The 12,594-nt window shown below is 48.1% G+C and overlaps 1 protein-coding gene across 1 annotated transcript in view; it reads left to right on the plus strand.

The window, feature by feature from the left end:
* Nucleotides 1-2,979: 2,979 nt before the first annotated feature.
* The window catches only part of LOC139559627 (PH domain leucine-rich repeat-containing protein phosphatase 1-like), a 78,431-nt gene continuing 68,816 nt past the window's right edge, over nucleotides 2,980-12,594 (plus strand). The window contains exon 1 of the mRNA XM_071375777.1: nucleotides 2,980-4,898. Within this exon, the coding sequence (XP_071231878.1) occupies nucleotides 3,293-4,898 (1,606 nt within the window). The 5' untranslated portion in view covers nucleotides 2,980-3,292. The remainder of the gene's footprint in view (nucleotides 4,899-12,594) is intronic.

The raw sequence follows: 12,594 nt of genomic DNA on the forward strand, positions 1-12,594 counted from the left end.
CCTTTTTGACTCGTGTCAATTATTTCAGCGTTTGTCAAACCGTTGGAGAGACGTTCAGGCATAGATCACCGAGAGCAGCACTGGTGTGACCTGGAAAAACATGACCCGATCAGAGTGATGGAAGACGTTATTCCATGGCCTCTGCACCTTATAGGAGCCACGGGTTTAAATCAAGTGAGTCAAACTGTTTTATTAGTCAGTCTAGTTGTTACACTGTAACCTACTAACACTGTGGGTATAGGTAAAAAAAAAATGCTCAAAATTCAGTAAATAAGTATTTTGGGCTGGATGGGTCAGTGTAGTTCATACATGCATAACATGTGAGCAGAATTACTGTTTTACTTCAATTTGCCATGATCCCTAGTTTGAAAGCAACTGTTTTTCTGGAAGCTGTGCTGTGCCATTTTTCCCTACATTTTCCCCTACATTTTCCACAATGTAGGCCAGCCCCCTAGCAATTCGAGTTCTAGCCAGTGAGCTTCAGCCCCTGGCTCTTGAGTGACGGCTAGCAAGATGCGCACACAGCAGAGTGAGAGCGAGCGCGATGACGTGGTGCACATATGTGACGTAATATGCAATATTACGGGGGCTACTTTTGGCTTGCGAGCGCTACTTTTAGAACTATTGGCAAAAAAGTATACAAATGTACCGAATAATCTCTTTAAGGGTCTGGGGTAACATTCGGAACAGTGTACAGTCAAGTGTACTAAATGATTAATTGAATGACTTCATTAGAATAAGGAGTGTTTGTACTGAGCTTCAGCAAAAGCCTGCACACCCAGTGTGTCCCCAGATCATGATTGCGACCAGGATTATTGTCAATATACTGAGAGGAAGCTTCACTAGGTGGCAGAAGAGGACAATAGAATATCCTTGAGGACAGCAAGTCGGCCAGTAGTTGTGGCCTTGTGAAATGGCGTCCTGGTGAGATGGTGCTCAACTGAAGTTGATGGTCATCACTGGTCAAGAAGACTAATGTTATTTTCCCATGGTATTTGATGCAAGCACAAATCCTAATAAAACTGCTGCTAGATTTGGAATATATTTGTATTAGTGTTGGGAAATACATGTTCCGTCTCCTATTGTAACATTTTGATATAGGCTTTAGAATGGTTTTATGCTTGATGCACTTGACAAGTTTATTTTCCAGGTACAGTAACTTCATTTCCTACATAGTCAAAGGTTGAATCTGAGGTATCAAACAACTCCACAAGAGGGATATTCACTAAGGACATGGGCAGTACATAAGGTTGTTGCATATATAGTGTCTTCAGATGGTATTCACAACCCTTGCCTTTTTCCACATTTTGTTGTTTAATAACGCCTGCATTTTAAATGGATTAAATTGAGAGAGAAAAAAATCACTGGCCTACACATAATACCCCATAATGTCAAAGTGGAATAGTTTAAACTTAATTTTTTTATTGATTTGTCAATAGGTCTTGAGTCAATAAGTATTCAATCCCTTTGTTAAGGCAAGCCTAAATTAGCTTAGGAGTAAAAAGTGTTTAACATGATTTTTGAATGACTACCTCACCTCTGTACCCCACACATACAATTATCTGTAACGTCCCTCAGTCAAGCAGTGCATTTGAAACCGTTTCAACCACAAAAACCGGGAGGTTTACCGTTTCAACCACAAAGACCGGGAGGTTTTCCAATGCCTCGCAAAGAAGGGCAACTATTGGAAGATTGGTCAAAATAAAATATAAAAGCAGACATTGAATATCCCTTTGAGCATGGTGAAGTTATTAATTACACTTTGGATGGTATATCAATACACCCAGTCACTACAAAGATACAGGTGTCCTTCCTAACTCAGTTGCCGGAGAGGAAGGAAACCACTCAGGGATTTCACAGAGGCAAATGGTGAATTTAAAACAGAGTTCAATGGCTATGATAGGAGAACTGAGGATGGATCAACATAACATTGTAGTCTGTACAGAATAGAAATGTTCCAAAACATGCCTCCTGTTTGCAACAAGACACTAAAGTAATACTGCAAAACATGTGGCAAAGCAATTCACTTTTTGTCCTGAATACAAAGTGTTATGTTTGGGGCAAATCCAATACAAAACATTACTGAGTACCACTCTCCATATTTTCAAACATAGTGGTGGCTATATCATGTTATGGGTCTGCTTGTAATCGTTAAGGACTAGGGAGATTTTCAGGATGAAAAATAAATGGAATGGAGCTAAGCACAGTCAAAATCCTAGCGGAAAACCTGGTTCAGTCCACTTCCCACTAGACACTGGGAGAGGAATTCACCTTTCAGCAGGACAATAACCTAAAACACAAGGCCAAATCTACACTGGAGTTGATTACCAAGATGACAGTGAATGTTCCTGAATGGCTGAGACCGTTTTAACTTAAATCTACTTGACAAGCAAGACCTGAACATAGTTGTCTAGCATTGATCAACAACCAATTTGACAGTGCTGAAGTTTGTGCAACATTTGTCCATTATTCTTTTCAATCTAGGTGTGGAAAGCTCTTAGAGACTCGGGGGTGTGAATAATTATGTAAATTAGATTTCTGTATTTCTTAATCAATAAATTTGCAAACATTCTAAAAACATGTTTTCAATTTGTCTTTATGGGTTATTGTGTGTAGATGGGTAAATATATATATCTATAATTTTTTAATTCAGTCTGTAACACAAAATGTGGAATAAGTCGAGGGGTATGATTAATATGTTCTGAAGGCACGGCAGAAATGTTGCCCTTTGCTTAAACATGATAAGGCTCTCTACCAAACAGAAGCTGTATTTCTGTGTATTACATATCTATTTACACCATTCTGAACATTGTCTGCTGTGGGTATTCACTTCATTTGGGAAATGTAGTTTTCACTTCGGTATTTCAACATGAAATCCTTACATCAAAATACATTTCCCAGAAGGCAAAACGGTGTTGCGCCCCATTTGTCACATCATGAATATATATCGTTCTGTATTTGCGTAAGCGGTCTCCCGACGTTCATTTCATATTCTACCATAGTATTCAGTGTAAATGAGACACACAGTCACGTCTCCGCCCTTGTACCGATCTCAAACTTCGAGTCCAGACTCTTTTTGCGGATTTCCTTGGTAAAAATGTTTACGGGTACAGCAGGGGAGATTCCAACTGGAGCACGAAGGCAAATAAGTGAATGAAGAGCGGGATAAGTACACCGCCCAACCGGCGGATATTTACTGTGTTGTGCTCATATTGACGCGTTTTTTTTAATGTAGAAGGCTGATGTTAAGCGAAGTACGCACGGAGATTTAGTGTACTTTTCATTTGCCAAAATGGAAAGTGCGCGGACTGTTGTTGATAAAGGCTCGGCAGATGTAAGTGCGAATAAGTTTAAGAAGCCTAGTGGACTGTCTGTCGCCCAGGGGACGCCAGTGGATGATGGCGGTGGAAATTTGGCAGCCTCTCGTCTAGATATTAGAAATTCCCAGGCTGCGTTGGGGTCTAATGCTTCGAATAAAAGTAATGGAAGCACATCTACGAATGGTCGGAGTTTATCCAGTAACTCCAACTCGCTCCTGTTGAGACGGAGGAGGCTTAAGAGGAACCTCTCTGCAACCACTGCCACCTCAGCTGTCACTGCCGCCTTCGGCGCCAAGATGAACTCGGCCATCTCCTCTGCGTCTCTGCATACTCGGAGTCTGGATAGGAAGACGTTGTTGAGGCATCGGCAAAACATGCAACTACAGCCTTCAGATAGAGAGTGGGTGCGAGGGGATCTTCACAGGGGATCCATACATGTCCACGATAAACTCACGTCGCCTTCATATCCTAGGCCGGTTGTGTGCACGATGGATACCACAGCCGGCGAGATGGCGCTCCGTATGAGCAAACTCTGCAGTAAGTCGAGCACTGTATTGCGTATATTTTGTAAAGACAACTTAAAGACTGATCAAAACGGAAACTGTAATGTGAAGTATACATATAATGACGCCCAGTCTAAGCTAAATGAAGATGGAAGTATCAAGTGCAACCATTCGGGACCCCCAGAACTCAGTGGCGGCCTATCGGACCAGCCAAGTGACCGGCTGAGGCTACTGCTTATGGAGAACGGCGATGAGAGGCAAAAGCAACAGGATTTAGATGCACAACTTTTTACTCCAGACTCAGAGTCGCAAGATAATATAACTAACTCGTCGGATCTGAATTCTAACCTGGATACTCCTAACGATTATGATTCAGAACAGAGGCTGAACGGACTGGACAGCTACGGGCTCAATTCTGGTTCAGACGTGGAGAGCAGCAGTGCATTCGATGACCTCAGCAGCTCCGGGGTCCGGCTCAGTGAGCACCGGGACTCCCTCAGTGACGACATGATCCTGGGCACAGACGCATCCATCCTGAGCCCTACTTTTGATAGAGCCATGGAGGGCCACGAAACCTATGGAAGCTCCTCAGACGAACTCGAGCTCGACTGTCCTACCACAAAGGTTGACCCCATTCTCCCCAATGGCAACACTGTCTCTGCCAACTACAAGTTTAGCAATGGTGGGCATTTAAATGACGTGACAAATGATATGGGGGCAGGTGACAGACTCAAACTTCTCAGTCTGGGCAGCCTGCCACCCAGCAGTAGCAGTAGCTCATTGCCCCGGGCCTGTTTGAGAGTTAATAGGCCCGACATCCATAAACCTGACAATCGGCAAGGCGGTTTGAAAACAGGGTCGGGGGCGACTGATCAGGATAGAGACGCAGCAGATGACACCAGTCCCACACTTTACGTTCAGCTCCACGGTGAAGCGGTCAGGAGGCTTGGGCAAGACGAAAGGCCTCTCCAGATCCAGAATGACTTTCTCTTTAAACTGGGATTTAAGGACCCGTGGCGCGTGCAGGAGGAAGGGACGAACACCGAGCTTGGCTCTCTGTTGCGGTTTTACGCAGGTAAAAAGCCACTTGTTCAATGATGTTTATGAGGCGCTGTTGAGGTGTGAAAGAGGTGTGGATGTTATTACACTGGGCCTTACGTTGACACATGGTTAGATAATCAGTGGCCTGATTTAATAGGTGGCTCTTGAAGTTGGCAAGAGCGAAAAAGCCATGTACCTTGTCTTCATCATTGTGCACAATTCACTTTCTTGTGCATTTTGTGCCATTTTTGGTGATGGAATTCAAGGAAGGAACTGTTGCACCTAATGTACACTTGTGCGTTGGTGTACACCTCCCTGCATGTCCTTCCAAAGCCTACAATATCTATTTGTATTAGAGAATGGCATTAGCCTACATGGCGCAGCTGAATGCCATGTTATACCATTGTAACTTTGATTTCGGCCTACCCTGCAGGTGCTCAAAGTCAACCCTGCTGCACCTCACCTCTCCTTATCCCCAGTGTAGAAAGACTATTGTCCTCTGTTACAATGCCCTGCAGATGGTATAGGACGTGCCCATTCTTCCCTGTTGTCATTAACTGTGAACTTTGACAGGCGAGGTGAGCGTAACAGTCCATATTCCATGCAGGATGGTAATGATAGGCAGATATAAGGCTCTGGGAACAAGTATTGACAAGGTAAGTAGGAAGTGAAGCTCCCCACACAATAACTGCCTATCCAGTATCACCATAGTGTGTGTATAGCTTACACACATTTTGAACACCCGTCACCTATCGTGTTCAGGCTTGCCGACCAGGCCTGACTGTGTGTAAATACTGGCATGAGGTGTTTTAAGAATAACAGGGAAGCTATGCTTTGGGCAAAGTTGCCCTGCTGAAGGCAGTAGGGACAGTCTTGTGTGGTTGTTTTGTCCCTTCTCTCCCTCCGTCTTTGTTGAACCGTGGCAGCACACTCCGTCCCATCGACACGCATGATATGGCCACAAAGCCAGCGCTGCAACTTATGGCCCTCAGACATGGGCCCTGTTACAGCTTTGGCCCATTATCATTGCAATGAAAGGCATGAATGCCTGTGTGGGCGGATGGATGGATGGATGGATGGAGAGAGGGAGAGGGATAGAGGAGTAGATGGGTAGAGAGAGAGGGATGTAAAGGGGCTTGGGGGACCATAAAACCCCAGCTCTTAAATGTATTCAGTAAATTGTGGTCATTTAAATGCTGCACGGGCCCTGTCCTCCAGGCACCCTGCATCCTCGACTGTCACAGTAACTGCCTGCCTGCCAAGCTGGGTTTGCATGCACCAGCCCTAGCCTAAGTTCCAGCCCTAGCCACAGCCTCAGCCCAGTCCCATCCTCAGCACTAGCCCCAGTCCCAAACTTAGCCCCAGTCCCATCCTCAGCACTAGCCCCAGTCCCAACCTTAGCCACAGCCTCAGCCCCAGTCTCAGCCCCAGTCCCAACCTCAGCCCCAGTCCCAACCTCAGCCCCAGTCCCAACCTCAGCCCCAGTCCCAACCTCAGCCCCAGTCCCAACCTCAGCCCCAGTCCCAACCTCAGCCCCAGTCCCAACCTCAGCCCCAGTCCCAACCTCAGCCCCAGTCCCAACCTCAGCCCAGTCCCATCCTCAGCACTAGCCCCAGTCCCAACCTCAGCCCCAGCCTCAGCCCAGTCCCATCCTCAGCACTAGCCCCAGTCCCAACCTCAGCCACAGCCCAGTCCCAGTCCCATCCTCAGCACTAGCCCCAGTCCCAACCTCAGCCACAGCCCAGTCCCAGTCCCATCCTCAGCACTAGCCCCAGTCCCATCCTCAGCACTAGCCCCAGTCCCATCCTCAGCACTAGCCCCAGTCCCATCCTCAGCACTAGCCCCAGTCCCATCCTCAGCACTAGCCCCAGTCCCATCCTCAGCACTAGCCCCAGTCCCATCCTCAGCACTAGCCCCAGTCCCATCCTCAGCACTAGCCCCAGTCCCATCCTCAGCACTAGCCCCAGTCCCATCCTCAGCCCCAGTCCCATCCTCAGCCCCAGTCCCATCCTCAGCCCCAGTCCCATCCTCAGCCCCAGTCCCATCCTCAGCCCCAGTCCCATCCTCAGCCCCAGTCCCATCCTCAGCCCCAGTCCCATCCTCAGCCCCAGTCCCATCCTCAGCCCCAGTCCCATCCTCAGCCCCAGTCCCATCCTCAGCCCCAGTCCCATCCTCAGCCCCAGTCCCATCCTCAGCACTAGCCCCAGTCCCATCCTCAGCCCCAGCCCCAGTCCCATCCTCAGCACTAGCCCCAGTCCCATCCTCAGCACTAGCCCCAGTCCCATCCTCAGCACTAGCCCCAGTCCCATCCTCAGCACTAGCCCCAGTCCCATCCTCAGCACTAGCCCCAGTCCCATCCTCAGCACTAGCCCCAGTCCCATCCTCAGCACTAGCCCCAGTCCCATCCTCAGCACTAGCCCCAGTCCCATCCTCAGCACTAGCCCCAGTCCCATCCTCAGCCCCAGTCCCATCCTCAGCCCCAGTCCCATCCTCAGCCCCAGTCCCATCCTCAGCCCCAGTCCCATCCTCAGCCCCAGTCCCATCCTCAGCCCCAGTCCCATCCTCAGCCCCAGTCCCATCCTCAGCCCCAGTCCCATCCTCAGCCCCAGTCCCATCCTCAGCCCCAGTCCCATCCTCAGCCCCAGTCCCATCCTCAGCACTAGCCCCAGTCCCATCCTCAGCCCCAGCCCCAGTCCCATCCTCAGCCCCAGCCCCAGTCCCATCCTCAGCACTAGCCCCAGTCCCATCCTCAGCACTAGCCCCAGTCCCATCCTCAGCACTAGCCCCAGTCCCATCCTCAGCACTAGCCCCAGTCCCATCCTCAGCACTAGCCCCAGTCCCATCCTCAGCACTAGCCCCAGTCCCATCCTCAGCACTAGCCCCAGTCCCATCCTCAGCCCCAGTCCCATCCTCAGCCCCAGTCCCATCCTCAGCCCCAGCCCCATCCTCAGCCCCAGTCCCATCCTCAGCCCCAGTCCCATCCTCAGCCCCAGTCCCATCCTCAGCACTAGCCCCAGTCCCATCCTCAGCCCCAGCCCCAGTCCCATCCTCAGCCCCAGCCCCAGTCCCATCCTCAGCACTAGCCCCAGTCCCATCCTCAGCACTAGCCCCAGTCCCATCCTCAGCACTAGCCCCAGTCCCATCCTCAGCACTAGCCCCAGTCCCATCCTCAGCACTAGCCCCAGTCCCATCCTCAGCACTAGCCCCAGTCCCATCCTCAGCACTAGCCCCAGTCCCATCCTCAGCACTAGCCCCAGTCTCATCCTCAGCACTAGCCCCAGTCTCATCCTCAGCACTAGCCCCAGTCCCATCCTCAGCACTAGCCCCAGTCCCAGCCCCACCAGAGAGCAGGAAGCGCTTTTCATTCACTCTCCCACCACTGATACACCACCTCTGCTTCAGCTGGCGGGAGAAACAGAGAGACAGAGAAGTGGCAGTAATATAACCAAGGCTTCTGGGTAAGCAGGGGATGATTAGCACAAACACTGTGCTTGCCTGTCTGACTGTGTCTTTGTTTCTAGAACGTTCACCAGGGACATGAAGGTCTTAGAAACGTGAAGGTGAGCTTTTTAAATTTAGGAGCCTGGTACTGCACGTGAACAGAGGCCAAAACACACACACACACACTCTCTGTCTCCCCAAACGTGTGTCCTGTCCTGCCCGGACTGAGAGAGGCTAGCTATTGTTGCAGAGGTCGTTGTCAATGTGAAACTGAAAATGGCTAACATGTTGTTGTCCCATTCACTGTCAAATGTGCCAGGCCCATAGTCCTTTTGTGTCTTTGTTTAAAAGCCAACAGTGACTTAAAAAAAATATATATATCTATCTGTTATTTTACCAGGTAAGTTGACTGAGAACACATTCTCAGCAACAACCTGGGGAATAGTTACAGGGGAGAGGGATGAATGAGTCAATTGTAAACTGGGGATTATTAGGTGACCGTGATGGTTTGAGGGCCAGATTGGGAATTTAGCCAGGTCACCGGGGTTAACACCCCTACTCTTACGATAAGTGCCATGGGATCTTTAATGACCTCAGAGAGTCAGGACACACGTTTAACGTCCCATCCGAAAGACTGCACCCTACACAGGGTAGTGTCCCCAATCACTGCCCTGGGACATTGGGATATTTTTTAGACCAGAGGAAAGAGTGCCTCCTACTGGCCCTCCAACACCACTTCCAGCAGCATCTGGTCTCCCATACAGGGACTGACCAGGACCAGCCCTGCTTAGCTTCAGAAGCAAGCCAGCAGTGGTATGCAGGGTAGTATGCTGCTGACTTGAGTGGATACTAGAATCAGTTCATGTAGATGGTGTGTGAAAGTGTGTGTGTGTGATATTGGTGGTGAACAGTAGAGCTTGGACGATTAACCAAAAATGATCGACACCGACCATTTTGCTGATATCGTTCATTACGAGAAGGGGAAGGGGTAAGGGGGATACCTAGTCACTTGTACAACTGAATGCCTTCAACTGAAATGTGTCTTCCACATTTAACCCAACCCCTCTGAATCAGAGAGGTGCAGAAGTAGCCTGTAGTACAGAAATGTGAAGTTTGAAGTGAAGTTTGTTTGCTATATGGGTGATTGTTAATGGGAGAATTGATGGCATAACCATTAAACTAGTAGTAGTAGTTTTTAAAGGATAATAATAAAAATAATGGTGCACATTGTTATTAAACGTATTGTTCTATTTATCGCACCAATTCAGGCAATTTATTGCAATATGGATTTTTGTCCATATCTCCCAGCACTAGTTAATATGCTTAACACTAGGCCTGCAGCCTCCCTGTGTGGCATACATGTGCAGTCAGCTGAGTCGAACTAGCTAGCCAACCATCCAGCTGTGACAGCCATTACAGTACAGTAGCTTTGATGCTGCTCTTCCTCCAGGAGCCAGCCAGCCAACACTTCCCTCCCTCCCTGTCCCACGTAAGTCAGCTTAACTCTGCTCATCTGAGCCCTCCTCAGGCCCTGTCTGACTCTTTACTCACCCCCCTGGGCCACTACCCAATACCCAGGTCCCTGTCTCTCTACAGTTCAAAAGTCCAACCGCCTGACTCTGGTCTTAAAGGCCAGTGGAGCAGGAGTAGCAGCATACAAGGTCGTTCAAAGCAGCAGCCCATATGCCCTTGTGTGAGGCACTCGAATGGTGGAGGAATGTACGCTGGCTCTTCTAGAATGCCGGGCACGTCTGCTGGGGAGGAAGTGTCCCTGCCCAGTCCCTTCCCATCTTCTGAAAATGTCTGAAACCCGACCTCTTCAAAGAATATCTTAGAATAAGACCCTCCCCCATAGAAAAAACACAGCTTGCTCTTGTCTTTTCCTACTTCCACTGACTTAGCAGCTAACTTCTTTATTGAGGAATAGTGTACTTACTACTACGCCTGTGATATGTGGATGTCTCACCCGGCTATCTTAAAGACGAATGCACTAACTGTAAGTGGCTTTGGATAAGAGCGTCTTCTCAATGAAATATAAAGTGGGAGGATGGCGAGGATCAGAGGAGGGAAGCTAGTAGTGCTACTGCCACGTCTTCAGTTGACTGACTGACGTTGAGTGACTGTTCCTCTCAGATAGTGAATATAAGGAGAGGGGAAACGGGAGCTGCCTCGGCTGATTGGCTGACTTGCTGCAGGCACAGCTGCTTTTACTGTAGGCCACTGTGGCACTGCAGGCCTTTCTGTGTTAGATGTGTGTGAAGCCTCTGTAACAGGAAGTCCAGTAGACTCTATCTAATCTCTACAGTCATGCATTATTAGGTCTTTAGGTGTGTAGCGGCGACGGTCATGTCTTTCCAATCAACAACACCTGTTTGGTACCTGTGAGATATGCCTGTTGGAGATATAGGCCTGAATGGCGGGCAGATGCAGTGAGATTGCTCAGTTGTAGAACCTTTACTCTAAAGCCTGTGAATCCAACCAGACCTTGCCCTCCCTCCCTCGGTGACCAGATGAGATACAGTATCTTACCTGGGTGAGCAGAGGGTCTGCCAGAGAGAGATACACACACACACACACACACACACACACACACACACACACACACACACACACACACACACACACAGAGCAGGCTCAGATCAAAGGGCCATGGCGGTGCTCTTTGACAGTCTGCAGAGTGAGACCTCCAGTTCTGCCCACACAAGGGCCATTACTATGACAGGTCAGTAGTACAGTACATTACTGTATGTTGGTAATTAAATGACTTAACACTTATTGCAGGATAATAAGACCGAGACCTACACAGACAAAATATTGTTTATTACAATACTTATTACATAAACTAAAGATAGACCTAACCCAAGTAAAAACTCACAGTTCAAGGCTGTGAGAAAACATGTTGTGTTGACAACCGGTGCCATGTGAGTTGAGGGCTTTTAAGACTCAGGGGAGCTGTGGTTGAAACGGCGATTCCCAAACCTGGTACCTTTTTCCAGAATCCCACTGAACTAGGATCAGCTCATATTTCAGGGACTTCAGTGTTCCTCCACCCTTAGCAGTGTTGTCAGAAAGCGGATTGTACTGGTTTTCAGGAAACAGTATTATCAACCTAACTTCCATTTCCCCTGAAAAACAGAAGTGGGGATTCCGCTCGGGCGTATTTCTACGTTAGGTTAGTGTCCCTCTGTGACTCCACTTAACTAGGATCAGCCCAGAGACCTCCCAGGAGAATAACCTAACAAAGCTCTCCCTTGCCAAGAGGATGTAACTGTTTCCCCACTAACAAACTCAGAGTGTGTGAGAGAGAACAGAAGCAGTGGTTTAAACCTCAGCATCGGAGCACACAGGGCTTCCCCAGAGGCTGAGGTGCCAGAGTGCTTTGTACCAGCCCTGAAAGATTTACTTGTATTAGGCTACTCCTTAGTTTAGCTTAGCAAACAACCCACATTTAGGAAAATGTAGGATTTTACTTTTAATAACTGTCTGCCCCGGACTTGTTTAAAAAATATATATTTTATTTTCCAGTCTCAATCAAACGTATCACAAACTGCAGTGCTCCAGTTGAGTGAAACTTTGCGCTTAGTTGACAGTGCATTGCTTTTAAACTGCGATTCACTGCCATTATACTGTTATTGGTTGGCCTATTTATTCAAAAGTCACTCAGACAATATATTACTTGGCCTATTGTACTTTTAGGCTACTGCTGTCTCCACTTCAGATAGTAGGATACTACGGGTGAGCTAGACCGTCAGATGACAGGGCAGAGGTGATGTTTTTTCCTTCACTCGGGTAAAGAGTTGGGTAATGTTTTACAATGTTGCTGTGTCACACGTCTTTGAGGCAGCGTGTGTCGGCGTGACGGACAGGTGCAGCATGGGAATGCGTCCTCATGTGGAACTGATGACGAAGGAGATATCCAACGCAGCCAGCCAGCCAGTGCCCAAGCTGAAGGACCCCTTTGTACACAACACGTAGCAGACTAATACATGCCCGCTCAGAAAATGTCACATGACCATTATACGAGTTTCAAATAAAAAGGCTAATCAGTCAGACTCAGCTGTCTTAAAAATGCCCTAATCCAGGCTGGTCATATTTCCATGTACACACACTCATAGTGAGGCCAGAGAGAGGATGTTTTCACTACATAAAGAGGAAATTATTTTGGTGATAGTATTTGCATACATGTGGCCATTTCATGCCATTAACATTTACCTTACATTAGTTTGTTTGATTAGTTTGTCCACAGTCCACACATTTAAATACATAAAACAAAACAAAAGATTACTGCG

The sequence above is a fragment of the Salvelinus alpinus genome, chromosome 30 (assembly GCF_045679555.1).
Source record: "Salvelinus alpinus chromosome 30, SLU_Salpinus.1, whole genome shotgun sequence".
Classification (NCBI taxonomy): Eukaryota; Metazoa; Chordata; class Actinopteri; order Salmoniformes; family Salmonidae; genus Salvelinus; species Salvelinus alpinus.